A 22,209-nucleotide genomic window follows, 5' to 3' on the forward strand; every position below is an offset into this window, starting at 1 on the left:
AGATTTGTTGTTGGCTGACTTTTTACCTAATCTGTGTTACCTTTTAAGGTGTCAATACTGCTATCTCAGAAGCAGCAGAATGATCTGACTGTAGCCCCCATATAGCACTTGTACTTACGTATTCTAAACTCTTTTCAATAGAACCAATTCTTTACCATATTTTCTATTTTCTCACAAAGTGTGAGAAATAGTACAGTTTGTGGTGCAAACTCTGAGGCACATGAGATGTTACTTTATTTTGGAGCAGGGGAATAAGGTCCTCAGTGCTCTGGCCAATATTACCGAGAGACATGACCATTTTTTCACTTATGAATTTGTTTTGTTCAAGTAGCCTCATTGACTTCATTAAAAAAATACTTGGTAGGACCTATATTTAGAAAAGGTCTGAAGATTCATGCAGAATTAATTTTTCCTATGGTAAAGATAGCTAAGAATGCATACCCATATATGAGAAAAAACTAACATAATCCGAATAGCCATTCCTTCTTTCTCAGCGGGGGCAYCATAACCTGATCTGTTTTTCTTCACTGTTGGAGAACATGTTCCTAGCAGCTCTGCAGTTAGGCTGTAGAAAGGTGTGGAGTACAGTAGGATGGGAACATTTGCCTGCTTTGTTGTTTCTTTTCTGAGTATTTATCTGGTAGAAAGAGAAGAATGAGGAGACATGAGGATTTGTTTTGCCTTCATGGTACTTACACCAGGGTGGTTGTTTCGTTTTGAGACAGGCTTGCTAAACCAAGTGTGAAAACTTCAGTTTGTATTGAACAAAATGTGCTGCTTTACTCTCTTAAAGACAAAATGTGATATTAGGTTGCAGTTTACTTATTATCAAAGCTAATTATTGTCTCTTCCTACAGCAAAATAGGTAAGCATTGACCCTGGTGCCAGGAGGATTCTTAATGAAGCTATTATTTAGATCCATTTTATTAGACTTATCCTATTAAATTTGTGACAGACAAATAAATTTACAGTACTGGTTCCTACGTGGCTTATTTCATATTAATGTTGAGGTGGCTGATTTGGAACTCTCCAGGATTTTTTTTTCATATTATGTAAGAATTTTATTGTTGCTTCAGGCATATCAGGGAGGATAAATTACTTGCTCTCTCCCCCTCACCACCTCCAATTGCTCATTTATGGACTTTCTTCCTTTTCTCTAAATCTCTGTAAACAACTGATGTTTCAAGGTTTAACTACACCTTTTGCTCCCTTTTTTTTTAAATTTTAAATGTCCCTTGGACTGCTATTCTAGAATGTAGTATGTTTTTTATGTTTGCAAGTTGCATTGCATATTTTGCTTTATTTTTATATAGTACTGGGCACACATGCTTTGAAATAGTTGTCAAATGGTGAATGTTTTTATATGAATTTGGTAGATAACTTTATTACTACAGGTTTTCTTTTAAAGAATTTTATTGATGCATTCAAATGTATGTTTGTAATTCCAGGTTGATGCAATTGAGTCTGAACCAAAGAGCTTTATCTTTATGAGTGAAGATGCATTAATAAATCCTGACAAGCTGTTGGTTCTGATTCATGGTAATGGTGTTGTCAGAGCTGGTCAGTGGGCTAGGAGGCTTATAATTAATGAAGATCTGGACAGTGGCACACAGATACCGTATATAAAGAGAGCTATTGAGGTAAGTGGAAGTGCATGAATGCAAGACTGTGTGTGCTGTGGATGTGCATGTGTGTGCCTGTATATGAAGAGCTGTGAACCTGCGATGTTTTAACTTTTTAATCAGTGTTCTATACTTTACTGTATGATTGTTTTATTTGTGATGGAAATATTTGTTTGGTTTTAATGGAAGATTTTTCCAGTGGAACCAAGTTAATATCTTGCAGTAAAAACAAATTAAGTTTCATGTCAGGTTGTGTCAGGACTGCCATGTATTTTAATATGGCAGATACTATAAGAGCCATTAGCAGGTGATGGGATACAGTAGAAGACACTACAGAAATTTGTTTTCTTTTAGATTTCATTAAATTAGTACATATTCTCACTCAATGCCTATTATAACAGATGTGAGTTCTCATGATAACAGCAGTCTTTTTTACTAGGCTTGCACTGAATTTTGTTGGAGGCACCATCTTTTTCCGATTTGCACTAAATACTGATTCATTCTGATTTACTTACCATTCCTAGACAGTAGAAGACATTCACATTTTATTGACATTATTTTGTTTCATCTGTTTGAGAGCTAGTGGACAGTTTGTGTTATGTTTTGTCATTGTGACTTTGTAGGTGTAATTCTTCATTTGCACCCTGCTATCTAAGTGAAACTTCCTGTAGTAAACATTAGAAGAGCCTATTTAAGACTCATTATTTCTATTATATTTGCCAAGTTAAGCTACTGTTCTACTATAAATATCAGTGTTGTCACTGTTATTGTTTCATATTTTGCTAGATGATTAATTTTTGTGGTTGATGATAATTTTTGCAGCTGTCTTTAAAGTAACCAGGATAAAAAAATGATGCAAAGAAAGAAAACATATATGAAGCATTAGGCCATTAAGTTAATATTTGCTTGTTTTACCCTCTGTCAAAGCACCAGACTACACTTCATGAGAAAAAGAAACCTAACCCTCTGAAAGTGAGGCGTGTATTTTTCTAACAAAGTTTTTTATTAATTTTAAATCAAGATTCAGAGACAGAACAAAAAGTGCTTCAGGATTACTGAGTGCAGTACTGGGTGTTATGGTATGTCCAGTATGGGTCGACTAGTCCAGGTTCCAAAACCTTTCCCAAGGAACACAAGCAACAGTAGCTACCTCAATTTTTTGTAGCACATTCTGTTCCTCCCKAGAGATGCTGCTGTCTTGGATAGGAGGAGAGATTGAGTATTTCAAACTGGGATATTAACCCTAGTTTAACAGGTTAAATAATTCTTACGGGAGTATTTCTGCTAGAGTTACATTTATTTTTGCTGGTTTGTTATTTTTATTTATTTTATGCAATGATTTGTGTCAGTATGACAGAGATTGAACCTGTTCTCTCAAATAGTTATTATACTTAAAATCAGATTATTTATCTCTGCATTTTTGATGCTTCTTAAAAAAAAAAAAAACAGGAAGAAGTCCCAGTTGTTGGATGAGAAAATATTTTTATGAAAATGTAATCATTAGATTACATTGGTATATCAAACTTTGTGTTCCTATCTTTGAGTTTTCCCTTAATACAATTTTTAGATTAGTAGTTTTCTTGAGTTCAGGAATTCCAGCTTCTGTGAAGCCCACTGTCCCTTTTTGTGCATCTTAAAATTCTGATAAATGTACTACATGTTTAGGAGACATACTATTTGCAATTACTTTTTTTCATGGAAAATGAACAATAGATTGTATTCCATTGTGTTAAATTAAATTATGTTGTTTCATTAAATGTGTTGCAATTTTTTTTGTATCCTGTAATCACTATAGTGTGAGTTGGTTACGTATCTTATTAGATAAGGCAATATTTTATGGAAGTTGGACCCCACTGGAAATGTTTAGAATCATTAGGTTATGACTGAAAAGAGAGTATATSCAGGTACAAGCTGATATCACTTCATCCGTACAAATCATATAAATTACATTTCTAAATGCAGGAAATTATGGAAGACTGAGTGTAAAGACTCCTTATAATAAAAATAGTAATAAAAACTGCATCCATTTCTGGTTTTCTGGTGTTCAGTTGTCAGGTTGATTTAGGCACTTTTGTCTCTTATGAAATGAAAATAACTAGCCTAGGTGATGAATAGCCTGAATGAAAATTGTGCTGACCCCTCATGCAACACTGTTTGAAGTAAGGAATTTTTTTTTAAGATCTTTCTGTGTTTCTTCTAAGGAAAGGTCTCATTCTTGAATGAAACCAGCAGACCTTATCAAAGCGTCAGTTCTGATGACAAGAGAACATGGGTTTTTTTTCTAATAGACTTGCATGTATTTGAAGTGRATAATGATACCTAGGATTTGAAAATCCCAGTGATTGGTTGACAGGCACTGCAGCCAGCTTAAAACATTTGCTAAAGACTGAGTTTTAATTTAAAAATAAAAATTAAAAATTTCAAAAGTGCTTGAATGTCTTAGGTCAAGAGGTCATTCAGAAATACCTGCTTTTCTTTAAAAAAACCCCAAACACACAAGAAAAACACCACCCTCTAAGAAGGCCAAAACCCACAACTTTTTCTCTGCTGCTTTTCTCTGTGCTTCTCTTCTCAGTTCATTTCTTGCAAAAACCGAAAACAGGGATGCAACAGTTGGAGTTATCAGTGAGCAGTGGATTGAGCCAGATGTACTGTTACTTCTAAGCAAGAAGTTAAGGGAAGAGTAGAAACCGCCTTTCTCTGATACAACTTTTGAGAAAGAATTAAGAAACCCTACTTTTCAAACATGTATGAAACAAAGGGAGCGATGTACAGGCTTAAGTTCTGTATTTTAAAATTCTAGTCTGTTGATGCTGTTGCACATTGCACATTGTAAAGAAATATCCTGGTGAGAATTCAAATAGCTAGAAATAATATTCCTTCTTTTCATCTGTGCAATCCCTATAGGTGATGCTTCTCCTTCCATGTTTTATATCAAGCTCTGTTGTGTAGATTGATCTTTTGTGTAAGAGGTGTTGTGTTGTGAGTAGTTGACAAGGGTTCATGTGAAGTGGTAACATTATTTTGTTAAGTTGAAAATTCAGACTTGGTAATATAAAAGAGGTATAGAAATACAAATAAGGAGAACAAGTAAGTAACTAGATGGAGAGCAGACTGTAGGAAAAGAAGGAGGGAGAAAATTGTACACAATGTGAAAAACACATGTAAATACATTAAAACATGGTAGGACTCTTATTTTAGAAAAACAAGTCTGACAAAGACAAATCTGCTAATAAAGCAGTAAGACTAACAAAAGCTAAACTAAAATAAAATGAATGCTTATTAATGAAGATATTTAAAACAAAATAAGCTGGCAATATCCTGTAAATACATTACAAAAATATTGCATAGATTCATTGCCTTATTAAAATAAAAATTTTATATTGAAACTTTCTGCAGTGACAGATACTGATTTTTGACAGAAGCAGTTCTCTCATGTGTGAGAGACTGAAGTTCAGGTCCCTCCCCTGGGAATGAGAGAGCATTCCATTTATAATGAGAATTCTGAGCTGAAGATATTCTACTTTTTATAAAAATATATTGAAAAAAATAAATAGATTAGAAGAGTAATTTTAATCTGCCTCTTCTGTATTTTGCCTAAAAGGCTTGTCCAGGTTGGTACTGTCAGGCTACTCTCAGATCAGTTATTTTGTCATGTATTTAATACCGGAAGCTGTGCCAGGAAAAGGTGATGAGAGAGATAAATCCTTCAATTTAGTGATGAGGGTGTTGGCTTGGGAGGTCAAGAATTAAGCATTTACATTCCTGGTTTCATGATGGTTGTTGAGGGGCTCCCATATTCACTGTGTTAGAGAAGAAGCTGAAGTTATAGTTAGGAGGAAATTTATTCTTTGGGGAAACAGGAGCTCGGCTTCTCTTGGTTGGACATGGTGATTAATTTTGGGGTGCTATTATCTTTGATACCTCTCCTTTACAGAAAAAAGAGGATATCAGTTTACTGATGAATGTTTTCTGTGGCTTTGGAGATTCGGTGTATTTGTTACCTAAGATTGCTGTGGTGCCGGGGATGATAATAAAATTCTACCACAACAACTGCAGCCTATTGAATTAACAAAAAAAAAAATAAGTTGAAAACCACTGGACAATTGTTGCCTGATTTCAAATTTAGATACTAAGATACCTTTCTTAGATACTTGTATTATTACTTAAAGAAGAAATGATACTTGATATATACCCAGAAAATAGGTTTTACAAAGAACCTGGGTAAGTTTTTCAGAAGAAATAGATAATTCTTTAATGACTGATAAAACATGGTTTTTTGCTTCAGTATTTTGTTGTATTTATTTCACTTTTTTTTTTTTTTTTTTTTTTTTTTTTTTTTTTTTTTTTTTTTTTTTTTTTTTTTTTTTCAATCTTTGTTCTCTTTGGTCATAGTACTGGATTTATTCACTTACATTAATGCCATTCATTTGCACAAAACTGTCAGGTTTGCAGTATTTACTAATAATTGGTGAGGGTTATTACTTTTATCAGCACACAGTAACATGTCATTAGTTTTGTAAGGCAGTTGAATGGAACAACAAAATCGTTCAGTGTAACAGCAGTAAATTTTCCTACCATAACTTTTATGTGGTTTAGATTACTTGATAGTTAGTAACTATTATAATGCATACTATTTTTTATTTTGTGTTTTCTTTCCACTTCATAAAAATCAATTATTTTCAATAGTAGATATTACATATTTTTGCCCAGAAATTATGTTTTGTTTAAATTACACTGATAAAAATGCTTGCTAAAAAACTTTTAAATCTCACTTTTAAGTATAAAATATCTTAGTTGTTAGACAAACATCCTCTTTAGTTTTTCTTATAGTTTATACAATCTTAGCATCACATCAATAATATGGGCAAGTGGCACTTTCTGGAAAAAAAAAACAGCTGACTTTTCACTGCAATTGCAGTTCCGCCATAGAATATTAACATTTATGTGCCTTTTATGTGTCTTCAAAGTATATTATTACAGAAAGAAGTTAAAATATCTCATTTATTTATTATCTGTCAGTTACAGTGCCAGAGCAATCAGATTCTTATTTGGGTTTTCTAATGTATTACTGAATCATAGACTTTCACTAAAATGGGCAATAATTTGCTGTATTGTTTTATTTCACATGTTACTTTTCTGACTGTGGTATATGTACTTGGCTTACTCATTCTGTTAGACTGCAGAACTAGCATTGCTTGTAAAGTCCTTTTTAGCAGTGAAAAATTGTGTTTAGAACTCCCGCTTTTGTGGTAATTATATTAAGAAAACTTAAAGGTTTCTTAAATTTGAGATCTTTCTAAAAACAGAAGCACAAATAACAATGTATTACTAAATTATGAGTTATTTATAATTGATTTAAAATACACCATAACCTGGATGAAAATTTTAAAAAGCAGTATATTTAATTATTTCAGAAACATTTTATGAGGGAATCAATAATCTCTCAACTGCTAGTGATCAAGCAGATATGAGGAAAATTTGCGTAGTTGAATTGATCACAAAATACATAGTAATACATGATAAGTTGTATAGGAGTTGTATATGACTTAAAATATTAAGTCAGAAAATCAAGAAAAGGTTAAAAGCTTAGACTATATATATAAATACTGAGCTGACACGGTATATAAACCCACACCAGCCCTCATGCCAACARAGGAAAACAATGAGATGACAGCTCCACTGTTTGGAGAGGGGTTGCTAATGACAGCTTATTCCTTTATGATTTCAACTCTTGACAGAAGACAGGTCTGCTTGTTGCATCATGGCAGATGTATCATTACCTTCTGGCCCTGTCATGACTGAACTGGAAAAAAAAACCCCACTTGCAATTCTAAAAATCTCTTTGGAATTTAGTGCATCCTTTCCAAGTTGCCATTGTTGTATTAATTGTGTGTATTACATTGTTACAGTTTCCTGTGCTATACAATTTGATAATTGTATTGGTAGAGATAYTTAGAGATTGCTTTGTCTTCTTTTATTTTGCTAGTTGCTGTATTTTAGAGTCCAATAGCACCTTGTGTAATTTTATTCTCTCACTGACCTAAGAAAATCACTGTTCAAGATAAAGATTATTTGATAAAGATAGTGACTTAAAAATATTTTTTCTCTATTCAAATGATTTCAGCCATTTTTAAAATTAGCTAAGTATTAGGTTGAGAACACACAAAGAACATTTAAAGTAGTCACCATCATTTTGAGAAAAAAGTTTAATATGAGTTTAAATAGTCTTTTTCATCGTATGCATATTAGGATTCTTCCTTTCCACACCACGACCCTTCCCCCCCATTCAACTTGTTGGATACCCAACAGTGACTCTGGAGACTTAAAAAAGAGTAAGAAGGGGTGTGGATTTTTGAAAGTATGTCAAAAGCCTTGGGGTTTGGTTATGATCAGAATTTCAATAGAGGTTGAGATGAGTTTAAATGCATAGAAGGGGAACATAAAAATCTTGTTTAATTTCTGTCATGTTGTTCTTTTTTTAGTCACTCTGATGTCTTTTTCAAATCTGCTTTTCTCTCAAGCTTTGTGGTACTATATTCAAGATCTGGGCTTTTTCCTCTTTGTATTTCGTTTTAACTGCTGATCCCTTTTCTGTGGTGCTTCTGCCTTTAATATCAGCTGAAGCGGTCTGAATTGCTGAATCAAAGCCGTTTTGGGAGAGAGACAGTGTTTAAGATTGTGCAGGGTGAGATTCTCTGGGTAGAAGGTAACACTTCCTGCAGTTATAATCAATGCACTTGACACTTTCAAAGGCAGGAGAAGCCATGACTTGCTCAGGGGTTAAACTTTTTAAATAACTTCCCTTGGGAAAAATRCCATCAATAAAATGGAATAATTAGTTGAAGATTCTTGAGTAGCCTAGGTTTGAAAAGAAAAGATTAGAGATAGGTCAGGTTTGCACTTCTGCTGTATTTTCCCTCCATTTTGTTTTTCAAACTATGAGCTTTTGTTTAAAAGCTGCACACATTTTGTTTAAATGTGTGCAGTATTACAGAATCAATCTGCTTCCAAAGTAATATCATCTCCTTATGACAGCACATTAATTTTGTACTCTTATTGTCTGTGTAGTCTAATGTAAGAATGGCGATTAAATTCTATATAAAAATACAACTTCAGATTTGCTAACTTCCACATTTCCTACCTACACATTTATTCTGCAAATAGTATTTTTAGCTAACAGAAAATATTTGTAACTTTGARCATTAATAAATAAGCTTAAATTGTAATATTCATTAACTGTAAAATTTAGGTCTAAATAGAATTATGCGGACATTCTGTACATATGATCATTAATTTCTGTAGAGATTAAGAGGTTTACGATAAAATTTAGGTAATCTCGCTTTTCATTAATTATGTTTGATAATTTCAGGTTTTATGAGAAATTTATTAACGTTTTTTTTTNTTTTTTTGTACAATCATTTTTACTAAAGCAGCTATTCGGAAAGGCAAAGCCTGACTAAAAATAGTGCTTTCATACATAGTGTAGTATATACCTACTGTTCAAAATATCAATAAATAATGCATGAATGGCTTTGGAATAAATGGTTCTTACCATTCATTAATTATTTACTTATTTGAACTATTTATTTTTCTTAAGGGAAATAAAATCAGAGACAGTACTCTCTAATATTAACTAAATGAGACTAGCAAATACGTAACCAATACTTTTCAGAAGTACAACTTTGTGTTTTCTGATAAGTTACATTGGAATGAGATTAGTACCCCAGAATAGTTTATTTGGTAGAGAGTATTATGCAGGGAGAGGAAGAAAGTATAGACTAGTCTCAAGTCCAGCAAGGAAGCACATTGTTTCTGTGTGGTTTTGGGGATCTGACTGTCGCAAGTAGGCTGTGGAATTGTGACTTCTTAATTGCTCTGAAATTGTAGTGGGGCTGCTTCTGTTGTGGTATGGAATTTCAATTTATTGTTCATGTTAAATTTGTGATATGTGTGTAGTTTGAAAGATTGATGTGCAAATACATTCTAGTATGATTGTTTTTGGAAATACAGTAATTCCTTGTGGCCAGTATATTGCTCTATACTGGCCACTTTCTAAGTATCTTATTTAAAAGAAAATAAAATTGTAATCCRGTGTTGTTTTGATTCAGAGAATTGGATCTGTGGAAGTGTTCTAGCTTTGTGGTTGTTTATCTCTGAGTACAGTACACACAAGTAACATTTAGTTTTAGCTGATCTGCTGAAGCAGTTTTATCTCTCGTGGGATCATTCAGTAAAGTTGTGCTAGGGGCACCAGTGCCTTCACAGGGTGGTACGATTTAGGATGGAAACTTTTCTAGGCTTYACTTTCATGTATAATAAACTATGCTTATAAATCTGCTTATCTGATCATGGAATAAGGGTTTTCAAATACCCTCCATATATTGGTTTTTTGGCAACGTTTTCTGTTTGGGTGATCTTGTCAATGATAGTGTGAGTAGTGATTTTTGGGAGTATCACAATGCTAAATCAAATCATAGAAACATCAGGATTGAGAAAGACTTCTAAGATTATTTAGTCCAGTTCTTTACCCAGCACTGCCAAGTGTACCATGTCCCTAAGTGCCACGTCTACACATCTTTTAAATGCCTTCAGGAATGGTGACACCACCACTGTCCTGGGAAGCCTGTGCCAGGGGTTGACAACCCTTTCTGTGAAGAAATTTTTTGCCATGTCCAATCTAAACTATCCCTGGTATAACTTGAGGCCATTTCCTCCAATCTGATCATTTGTTACCTGGGAGAAAAGATTGACCCCCACCTTGCTACAATTTCCTTTCAAGCAGCTGTAGAGAATGACAAGGTCTGTCAAGAGCTTCCTTTTTGCTGGAAAACACCCCAAACTCCCTCAGCTGTTCATCAGACTTGTGCTCTGGATCCTTCTTGAGCTCAGTTGCGCTTGTCCGGAAGTGCTCCAGCATACCAACTTTTGGAACAACAATTTTAGGAGGAATGATCTTTACTTACTAAGATTGCACTCCTGTAATATGAGGTGACCTGTTAATTGCTTGTTGGTTGATATATTAATCTGAAGTCATAAGCTTCATTTTGCTTTGTGAAAAAAATCAGTGGCCAGCACTTTTGTTCCCATTCAGGAAAACACTAATTCAGGAATGAAAAATAAGAATGGAACTTTTTAATATCTTTTAAAGAAGGTAACTCACTATCATTTAAAAATATGTTATATCTATTTAGAAAAAAATGGATTGTCTTTTGACTTACTTATTAGAAGTTCACATACATGTGCTAAACCATCACCTAGATAATCTTAATGCATTATAATGTGTACATTGTATTCTTTATAATATATTTAACATAAACAGTATTACATGCGTGTCAGTGTAAATATGGTATATGTGTGTTTAATATTAAACTAAATTGCCAATGCCCTGTTGATTTTTCAAGTGAATCAGTACTTAAAAGACTTAACAATTCAATGGTGAGATAAACGCTTCCTTATTCATATCATGAAAGGCATATTTGAATGAAATTGCGCTTTACTTACTGTGCATTGAGCTGAAAAATACTAACTGTAATGCATAGAAATTCAAATAAAAATTTATATGCTTTCTGCTTAACTACTTTAGTACTGTTCTAATAATGCACATTGTTGCTTCAGGTAATAAAAAAATAGATATGACAAAGACTTTGTTATGCAAATTGGTGCAGGATTGTAATCTTTTGAAAATACAAAGCTCTTTGGAATGATATATGTCCCTTTTGATCAAAAACTTTTAAAAGTTTAATAATTCTGTTAAAACAAACTAAAACTGTGGGTAATTGTCTTTTTTTTCCCTGAAATGAACAAATTATAACATCAAAAAACCTGATAGTGAGGTATGTAGTAGGTCATTTGCTGCTGCAGGCATTTTCTCTCCCTTCAGGATGTGCTTGTTTAGTTTCTCTCACTTTGTGCCTGTGGCACTCTGTGGTGAAATTCAGACATGTTCTTCCCCTTCAAGGAATCTCTAGGGTGGTAGATAACTTATACAAAATTAATAAATGGTGTTGCTTTTTTTCATTTTTACCCATCCCAGGCAATTCATTTTGTGCTCCCTCTTGAGAAGACTTGAGTTGCACAAGACATGTTTATTAAAAAATGAATGCTTTCGCATAAACAGTGAAATTAGACGTAATAGGGTGAAATATGTTATTAAGAAAATGGAATTACTCAATTTGTAGTGCTTTCTTTACAGGAAAAAATGGTGAAAATCCCTTACATGTTGACTATTCTTTATAAACCTAGAGTTTTTAAACGTGTCAAGGAATAGGAGTTTTTTATAGTTTTGGTTTTTTTTGATTCTGGGCTTGAAAAATTAAGTTTCCTTTCATCTCAGCAACATTTACAGTGTAAACCTGTTTTGAGGCTATTCAGCTGGATGATTATTTTTGGGGAAGACCAGCTGTACCGTCTTGCTWATTCACAACCATTTGTTCTAGCATATTGCAGTACTAATCCTCTTAGGAAAAGGAGAGATTGGCACAGATAGCTTAACCTGTTATATTGTGTGCTACATTGCAGCCTCCATCTCTGTGTTGCACCAAAGGCAGTCAGAGACTTTAGATTGCTTCTGAGGGTAGGAGAGTAGAACAGATAAAAAAGCTTGAGTGTAAATATATGCTGGTATATGGGGGAAAACAATTTCTTTCCCCTTTCCTTTTTTTTTCTTTTTGATAGTGGTTCATTTTAATTGTCCTTTTAGCTGTGAAAGACCCAGTTGTACTTAATAGCGTAATACTTCTTCTGTTGCTTGTGTCTGAATACTTAAAAGAGTCCTAAAAAAATGTGAATATTAAATATTATCATTTATTGCAAAATTTTCTTCTTACGAGTTATCTGCTGCCCATTTAAACTTTCCTTCAGAGTAGATATACTTACCTAGCAAGCAAATATTCTTTTTTTCTAAAAATTATTTGAAAAATAAAGTCAGAAAATATTGATGGTGCTTCTGTGCATGAGTTTCGGTTGRCCCTCCACAGCTGAGCCTGTGTTTGAATCCCATATCTTCCTCCAGTGTTGAGAGTAATGTGATTTGAGTCTTCTGGAATGAGTTCCTGAATGCTGGTACACGAGGCTTTTCCATGAAGTGCAGAAGCTACTCATGTGAAATATGCATCCTCCACATCACGCATGGTTGAGATCAGATACAGGATTTTCAAGACTTGACAGCCCTGGTTCGTGAACAGTGATATCTATACTGAATTTCAGACTGAATGCTAATATTGAACTGATAATACCAGCTGATGATAAAAATAAGTGATTCTGAGTTTCCATTCTAACACTGCAGTATTATTGTCATATACTGAAAACAGGTATTACTACAATTTATTAAAATAGCATTTATTAATTAATACCTCACATTGAGTCACATATTTACTGTCATTGATTATGTAAGTGTTAAAAGAATGTAATCAATTTGATCTGTTTTGTTAATGTTGGCATTTTTCATTTTATTCATTGTGGTTATAATCTCTGTGTTAGACCAGTGTTTCTTTAATGCTTCATTTTGAAACGGATCCTTTCTCAAAATTTTTGATTCAGATTAATCCCCCATCCCACACTGTATATCCACCTCTGAATATTTTGCCCTGTGAGATTTTTGCTACATTTAATTAATTTTTCTGAAAGTAGTTTCATGGGTATGAATCAGGACAGGAGAGTAAAAGTTTTAAATGAAAAGTATGTCCAACTGACTGAGCTGTTCAAGTACCTTCAATCTTAGATAAAGAAGAAATTCTTTAATGTTCTTCTGGTGGGAGCAAAGGTCTTTCTTCTTGCCTTATTCGTAGAAAAATTTTTGTGGGAGCTTGTTTTCATATTTTTTCCAATATGAAATCACCTGTCAGTACCAAAGACAAGCAAAATAAATATTTGCTACTTCTTGCCAATTCCATGTAATTAGTATTTTGAAAATGTTACTCATGCCTCTCTCAAGTCCTTTTGCTTTTCTTTGAGAGGTTATTTTAAAATGTAACCAACATTATTTTTTTACCTTATTTCTGTTTCCTCATGGTAGTGGTTTGATTGTTTCATTTTACATTTGCAGCTAGGCAGGTACTTCTGTGGCAGTTTTTTTTTTTTCTCTAGTTTACATTTTCTCAGATTAAAAGCATTGCTTTCTCAAGTGCCTCTACATGTGTATATGTATGCAGGTATTTAAATACGTATGTAAAGAAAGATATGGTGCATCTTAATTGTCTAGTTAGTTGTAACTTCTTGGTTTTATAAATGATAATATGAGTTGTGAAGCATTCAGGCGAAATCATAGTTAATTTCTTGTGTCTTTAGGGTTTGGAACCTGCATGYAACTTTTATGGTTTTGGAATTGCTGATTGTATTTTGCAGCACTGAAGAAGTACTGTTTCATGTTACTGTTTTCTTTGAACCCAGTAATTCATGATGTATTAAAAAGAAGGTGTATTGACTGTTTCTCAAAGATAATAATGTTGCAAATGGCTTATAGTTAACTTGCCTTTTGACTTAATTTGATGTAGGTGTTGTATGTTGCTTTTTATCCTCTGGACATCCTTATTGAATAAGTAGAGAACTTGTAAAACTCACAGTACTAGGCTGTAATTCTGTAAATACTAAAGATTCTTGGGAGTGACAGTTGACAGTCTTACGAAAGTTTATAGAACCTGAACAAATATTTTTGCAGTACCATGTGCGCAGTTAAATGAAATCTGTCTATTCCTCCTATGTAAGAGAGAACTGGATCAGTGTCACAGTTATTATATATTTACTGTGGTGACATTCAGGATCTATATTTGTTCAGATATTACTACTTTTGAGTCTGAAGTTTTTATTTCAGTATGACCACTGAAAAAGAAAAAAWTTAAAGGAAGCAATTATTAGTTGTAGAAGTGTCTTGGCAGTCACAAGGCAGTTATGCTAACTGTGAAATGTGTTCCCTTTAGTTTTTGTTTTGAAGCTGATGTTGAGGCACAGCTGTATATGCTGGTTTAAGCAGTAGAACTATTTTAAATTGTATTTTAAACAAACTTACTGCTTGTAAAAGGTGTGCAGACCACCCTGGGGAGTAGATCCCTCCAACCAGGTGCACACAGGCAGGGGTGGTGAGAGCTCTTTCTGTAGAAATTAAACTAGTAATGAATACTACTGTATCTGGTAGTACTAAAATGCAGTTCAGAAACAGATTAAATATGAAGTTTTTCCTGCTGTTACTAATTTTTTTTGAATTGGTGAGTCAGGGCTTTAAGCCTTCTGAGAAAGAATAACAAGGAGGTTCCACTAGGTTGTCTAAAAAATTTTGACACATAGAAAAGATGTTTATATGTTAGTTTGGTTTGGTTTTTTTTCAAGTTTTGGAATGGACTTTTTGCTTTTCATGGTTTTTCCTCTCTGTCATGTCTTGCAGTAATTGTGATCCAAGCTTTCAGAATGGTGTGCCTCTAGGGATCATAACTGAATGGAAACTGATCAGGGTTCTGTGACAGACTTCTCATCAGTTTTCATGTGTGTCTTGTACAAGCTGGGGGGTTGTTTAAAAATAACTCATCTTATATGTGTTRTATGTATTTAGTTTTGAAAATCAGATTTAAAAATAGTACTGAGTATATGTATATATAATACTAAGTATATGTAATGAATGTTCATATAGCAAAAGAAAGCACTGAGAATTATGAAGAATAATATGTAATTAGACTTGGCATCTGTTTTGGGATGTTCTGACCTACTGTTTTGTGTGTAAGCCTTTACTAAAGTTTTTATGTAAATATGGTACTTTTTCCGCTTCGTGGCTAGATTTGTGCACAGTAAAAGAGTTATGAATGTACTTTGAATGATAGAGCCTACTTTTCTGTGGAGTTGGGAAGGTCATTATCTTGGTAGAGTAACTAGTACAGTGTTCATCCACATTCTGAGCTGCTAATTAAATAGTATTATTTATAGTAATATCAATAGTAACGATACCATTATTATAAACTAGAATAGTTGTCTTAAGAATGCTTCAGTTTGCAATACTACTGACTGTTCCTATGAAATGGATTATGATATAGCAGTAGCTTTTCAAACACTTGTCATGTAGGCGTTTTCTCAGCCAGTTTTTGAAGGGCATGTATATTTATTTCTTTCAGCAGAAGATGTTATTTGTCTGGCAAGTATCTCAGCTCTGCTTCTCATTAAAAATTATATATATTTGGTGTGTGGGTATTTCTAAAGTGAGTGTTTTGGATTGAGAACAAAACTGGACCCTCACTGCTCTTGCCAGAAAATGACTAGCCAGTTTGAGGAGGTGTAGTCTCATACTTTCGTTTCTGGACATTCTAATAGAGGTTTAGTAGAAAACCCCCTAGCTTCTGCCTTACATTCCCTCTAGCCACTTTCCTGACCTTTTTGTGTTCCAATATTTACATCTAAAGGTACTGGCTTCCTTAGTACTCTTCTTTCCTGTCCTTATGAGTTTGTATTGAATAGCTTTATTCTGCCTTGTATTCCTTGTGCACAGGGGCGCGCTGGTTACACAGCAGTATGATCACCATATTTCTCATTTACATGTCCAGACCTGTACTTGAGAAATGGAAAACTTCATCTGCATAGCAAACATTTACTTCATTAAGTCCCTCTACATTTCAGCTGCTAAAATTTAAGAAGTGACTGCTGAGAATCCATAAGTTTTCAGAAGTTTATAAGCGGGCCAAATTTGAGTAGTATCTTAGGGGAGTGGGAGGCCAGTCTGGCCAGAATTTAAGCCCCTGRTGTAAAAACACAGATGCACTAAAGTATTTGATAGTAAATTTTGCTAGGTTTTTCTAAATAGGCAAATTAAACTATTCTGTTGCGACTTTCTGTTTAATATAGATGAATGGTTTACTGTGAATTTTTCAACACAGCTCAGCCTGAGGCAAAAGTAGCTGTAAAATCTAGCTTAAGTTTGGTATGGTTCTGAGTAAGCGGAAAGAAAGTAATTGGTATTTTGTGAGCTTTAAGGATAGGCAGATTAATTGAATTTCAGCCTTACTTCACTTCAGTATGAGGGCTCCTGAATCAACAAATTTGGAGACCAGCTGCAAGAAATTCTACTTTTAACCATAAAAGTTTTGAGTGAGGTTTCCAATGTTTGTTTTTTAATCAAAAGGTTATATCAATTTATGAGTAACACAGTTGAGCTACTTTTATTTGCTGTGTTTCAGGTTCTGGATTTAATAAATCCATTCTACAAAATTGTTGTGTATTTTCTTGCATTTTTTCCCAGGTACGCATATATTTTCTTGGCTGAAAATTGCTGAAACACCCACAGTCTGAGGATAGTAAGTAAGCATTAAAATGTGATGTTAGAAGATGATCACTGAAGTAGCTGGATTATAGAGTATGAGTTGAGAGTCACTTTTCCTTAGCTGTGCAGTACCTCATGTGCTGTGGCTTACCATTTGGGATATAACATTAGTTATATTATTTTATATTATAAATTAGTGCTTTCATTAATTGATTGCAGTCCAGTTCTTGGATAGTCTCGACTGGGATCAGACAAGGTGTTTGGGTTCAGTTTGGGCTCCCAGCTCCTAGACGCTTCCAGAACTTCATCCTGAAATAGTTGGGTGCTGACCTATCTAACCACAATTACTAAAAGATTGGATGTCTCTTGTTTGAGGGAACAATTGCTTTAAGTGATTATGGCATGCTAATGGGAGAGCAGTACATGCCTTGACCTCAAGTATAATGGGATTTACAAACTACCAGCTATCATATACAGTGTGCTGTATGGATATTTGTAGAGAGGAATGGTGAGGCCATTGTAATAAAGATCAGTAGGGAAGCAGATAGCTTTGTGTAATACTCATAACTACCATGGGGTATAAAGAGACGTGAAGAATCACATTGTCTTTGAAGTTGTTTCTCCAGAGGTAAAAATCAGGTTGCTCAAATATGGGACAAGTTTTAAAAGGCTGAAACCAAAGAGTGTATTTTCACTTATTTGTAAGGGTATGAATGGGTATGGCTGCTATCCCTTGTATGTAAGGAAAAGATAGGAACCCATTTTGTTTGTGATAGCGATATAGAACCAGAAGAAAGGAGATAATGGTGCAAAGTGATAGAAAGCAGAGCCTAGGGAAAAGTCACTGGAGTAGGCCAAGAAATCCCTATGTTTCAAGGAGAATTTAATGCAACCTGTCATGATGCAGAGGAAAATAAAATGCTATTCTTGTCAATGCAGACAGAAGGAATGTTAAGAAGTATGTTCCTTGATTGACCAGTCAGTATTGCAAACTCTGCTGTTTTCTTAGGTGATTTTGAGTGTTTCTGCCCAGTTGCTGGCATTATTCATTGGAAAGAGCAGGAAGAAAAGACAGAGCTCTGGAGGAGAAAAARGGAGTTAAGAGGCCTGTGTCCGTTTGGCTAAATGGCATGAACAGACCCTTCAAACACTTGCACACCCAGCAAGGGATTGTGTTTAGAAGCCTTTGCCCTACTCAGTACTATTTTTGTGGATGACATCCAAGGTGTAGATGTTGAAACACCTTTTTGAACTAGCAGAGGTCATAGTCTGTAAAGACAGTCTGCTATTGTTACTGATACTGTAACAATGTTATATATTGCACTGTAACAGATGCAGGAAAATTAATCCTCTTACACCAGCTATTCAAAAATCTGTGACAAGCCTAAAAATGGCACTCCTTTCTCCTGGCACCCTGGCCAGTATCTTAATGTCGACGTTATTTTCAATATACCAGTTTACTTAAAAGAAAAACTGTGGTTGTTGGCGGGTTTTAATTCTTCTACTGATTTGATTTTGTTGCATTTTCTCTCACGAATCTGTAGTTCACCCCTCAGTAATGTTACGTTTTACTCCATCTCATGGAAAACACAGATTACTCATGATATCTGAAACGGTCCATTTTCCTTTTTTTATTTCTTCTACTGTTATGAAACCATAAGCTGGTATTTTTAGAGTGCATTATGAAAAACAATGTGGAAAAATAAAATTTTCCAGTGAACTTCTGTGCAAGATCTTGTATCCTAGGATATTAATTTTAAGAGAGAGAAGATTGATTAAAAGTAACAGTATACTTCTTTGAGTTTGTTTAGGTAAAGCTGTGAAACAGTTTTCTGTCCCTGAAGAGCATTATCTTCTTATCAAGGCAACCCTAAAGGTTCAAGAGACATCGAAATGGGTCACCACTCAAAGTGGAGCATTCTAGTAACATGGGGCTGTCAGCCACTTCTATGAAGCAGGGTAGCTCTGAAATGGTTTGAGGATTTGTAATGACCAATTTTGTGGAAGATTCTACAGTGGAGGAAGTAGGAGCAGTATTCAAAAGTTACCTGAGACCAGGGCTGAGGTTCTGTTTTTCTCAGTATACTTTTGTATGTGCAGTTTCTGGATATATGTTTGCTTTGGTTTGTAGCCATTCATTTTTCATGCTTTGATTTCATCCTTTATAAATGATCTCTTAATTTTTTTTTTCATTGCCCAGTGCTTAGCTAAAGAAGATTTACTTTTTTCCAAAGACATAGTATCTTATTCTTGAGAAATACAGGGAAATGAATAGACTCTGGTGACGTTAGATATTGGAGCAAACTGAAGATCAACTGTAAAAATGAACAATGCAAAATATGAGTCTAGTCCTGCTTTCTTTCATATCTACCTACAGGGTACTGACTTTATGAAATGGTAAGGTATGCATTTATAGTGCTTACTTTTGTACTGCATTGAACCTGCATAATTTTAAATTACTCTCTAAAAAATCCTAGTACTTCTTTTTGAATGAAAGATACTACTAATAAAACTAATAAAATAGTTCTGAGTAAGTTATAGCATTCAGTGATTATATTATTTTTCCTTAGGCTCAAAGAGTTTGTAATTTACAACAATTTTAGATTCACATTATTGAAAAAATATTGTAAATAATTGGGGACTAGTTTCTCAGAAAGGAGTTAACAAATAAATTAGTAAAATAGTGTGATTAGGGAAAGGCAAAACCTAAACCTAATCAATTAGTACATTTCCTGGCTATTTTATTGACTCATATTTGAAAGGTAGGAGCCTAACCTTTTATAGTTATCAATAATGAGAAAATGAAGCATGCTGACCTAATTTCTTCTGTATGCAAGATTCATTGCAATAAAACTGACCTTGCCCTCTTTTTGTTTCAACCATGTCTTTATGCCATGAGTGATTACAGACTAGGGATGCACCAGTGGAACTTGTATATATTGTATATTTGATGCACCAGTTGTACGCAATATAAGCATTATTTTTATTTCCATTACTTCGGGGTTTTATTTTTACTCTTTGACTTGCATCCTCCTGTATCACCCATCATAGATGAAGAAATGCTTTCTAATAACTTCATTTTTTATAAAACATTGCATTAGTGTGTGTATATGGTGGATGCTAATACAAATATTACAAGTTTTGAGGAAATTTATTTTCACCTTCAGAGTCCATAGCCCTGACATGTGGGGGTATGCAAACTTCTGCCTTTGGAACATTTCTTGAAACACTGGGAGAATACTCCTTCCTGAAAAAAGCATTGGCCATGCAACCATGCAGAAATTGTCACCTTTCAGATCCTGTGCTTTTCTGACATGTCTGCGCCATTCACACAGACCTTTAAAGCTTTGTTTGCCACTGCAGAAATCTTACAAAGACAAATTTGCAGTAACTGAATGACTCCAGTTTTTTTTTTTCCTCATATGTTTGTTTGCTCAGAATTTGGTATTTTTGTTAGTTTGTATCAATGAACTGTTTAGAGAAAGAAAGAGATTTTTCTTCCACCTATTTGAGTTGTAAGATACTTGTTCTAAATTTTAGATTAAAAGGTTAAGAAATCCAGTTTCAGTTTCTATGAGAAATGTTTCCACAAAATGTTCGGAGTCTGGCATATCGTGTGTCTTGTGTTTGGTTTACAAACGTTTTTACTTAATTTAGCTTCCAAATTGGGTAAAAACCTGTTCATGAGTTTCAGTGCCCTTTTCTTAATACATAGGAGAGACTGAAGGGTAAAGATCACTAGTGAGGGGCAGTGCTGAACAAAAGTCTCTAAGCATAATTACAGAAATAAGCCATTGTTCGCAAGTATATGTTGTATTCGTTACTTGAAAGGAGATGTGGATCTGGAGACTCAGTTCTTTCAGGTGAATATGCAAATTTTTTTTTTCTTGTTTATGCATGAGGACCTGGTGATGAGTGCTCCCAAGTGTCACTGACCTGAATGGTCCCATCTTTCTTCAACTGGAGGGCTGGCATTGTTAATCAGGAATTCCAGATCCTGACAAACCATGTAACCAAACAGTGTTTAGTTACTCTCATCTCTTCACAAGTATCTCCTTTTTTTTTTCTTTTAGATCCTAAGGGCCTGTTTCTGTAAGTTATTAAACTTTTTATGTCAGTTTGTACTCAATTTATTAATGCAGAGTTATTCTTAAATTACATGCCTGTATTAACCATGGGGTTTGTGCTGAGATATATCATGTGTGATGCTTTCCCYTCTTGTTTATGTGAGTATTTTAGTAAAAATTATTGATCCTTTTGTGAAGGTTAAGTGTAAAGGCAATATAAATTAAACAATTTGTTTAACACTGGAAGAAGTAGTGAAGTCAAAAGTAGATTATAAATAATTTTGCTCTGTTTTGGTTACTTAAACCAAGTTCCCTCTCTAAATGCTGGGATTTTCTTTGATTGCAAAACATCACTGGTCTTAACTAGCATGTTGTACAGACATGAAGACTGTCAACCTATGTGATAGACAAGGCTGCTTTAGGTGTGGTTTTATCAGAAATTTGTTCCCTGGGTATTGGAGTCTTGTCTCCTAGATTAGCCTCTCATTGTGCTATGGATTTGTAGCCTAATAGATATTCTAATGTAATAATATTAATTATTTTCTATAACTGAATTATAGATTTCTTAATTTATAATGTTCTTCCAGTCATCTTATGACTTGTAATTGTCTTTTAGAATTTTTTTTAAACCTAGGCCATTCATATTGAAAGGCTTTGCCCACAAGGTCAAACGTGGACATTCAGTTTTGTTTAGAAATAAGCTTTACTAAACTTTAGTGTTGAACTGAAAAATGATGTCTTTGTGTGGAGTTAACCTTCACTCACGGAGCTGTTGCTGTCCCTGTAGCCTGGGACTGTTCATTGCTGTGGCGGTTTCCTGATTTTTCTCTTGAGAAGGGTAGGTTGAGTTGTTCTTCTGTTGATCATTTTGTGTCTGGAGGCTTTTCCCACTCCCCTCAATTTTTTTTTTACTGCTGAATGGGACTATGGTAATGCTTGGGCTTTGTCCCTCTCTCATTGTCTTTCTGACTAACGGATAGAAATGTCAGGCATAGAGAACAGCCCCAAACTGTGACCTCTGTAACATTCCCCTTCAGCTGATTGACATTGAGGCAGCTGCTGAGAGAAATCCCCACCATTCTGAGTTTGATGTAGTTGCTGAGCGAGTTTTCCAATGTCAATCCTGTTAGCCCAATTGCCACATTCTGGGAATGGTGGCCTTTAAAGGCTAGATTAAAGATTCTGCACCTGCCAATGATATGGTGCTTCTCCCTTCCCTTCCCTTCCCTTCCCTTCCCTTCCCTTCCCTTCCCTTCCCTTCCCTTCCCTTCCCTTCCCTTCCCTT

At 34.4% G+C, this 22,209-nt stretch overlaps 1 protein-coding gene across 4 annotated transcripts in view; it reads left to right on the forward strand.

Annotated features, from left to right (window-relative positions):
• FAM172A (family with sequence similarity 172 member A) overlaps positions 1–22,209 on the forward strand; it is a 256,196-nt gene that overhangs the window by 54,880 nt on the left and 179,107 nt on the right. For all 4 annotated transcript variants that reach the window (XM_057372937.1, XM_057372946.1, XM_057372955.1 and 1 more), the window contains exon 6: positions 1,449–1,640. In XM_057372937.1, coding sequence (XP_057228920.1) covers positions 1,449–1,640 — 192 coding nt within the window. The remainder of the gene's footprint in view (positions 1–1,448; positions 1,641–22,209) is intronic.

This window comes from Malurus melanocephalus, unplaced genomic scaffold (assembly GCF_030028575.1).
Source record: "Malurus melanocephalus ecotype Western Australia unplaced genomic scaffold, MMel_1.1 scaffold_7, whole genome shotgun sequence".
In the NCBI taxonomy this organism is placed as follows: Eukaryota; Metazoa; Chordata; class Aves; order Passeriformes; family Maluridae; genus Malurus; species Malurus melanocephalus.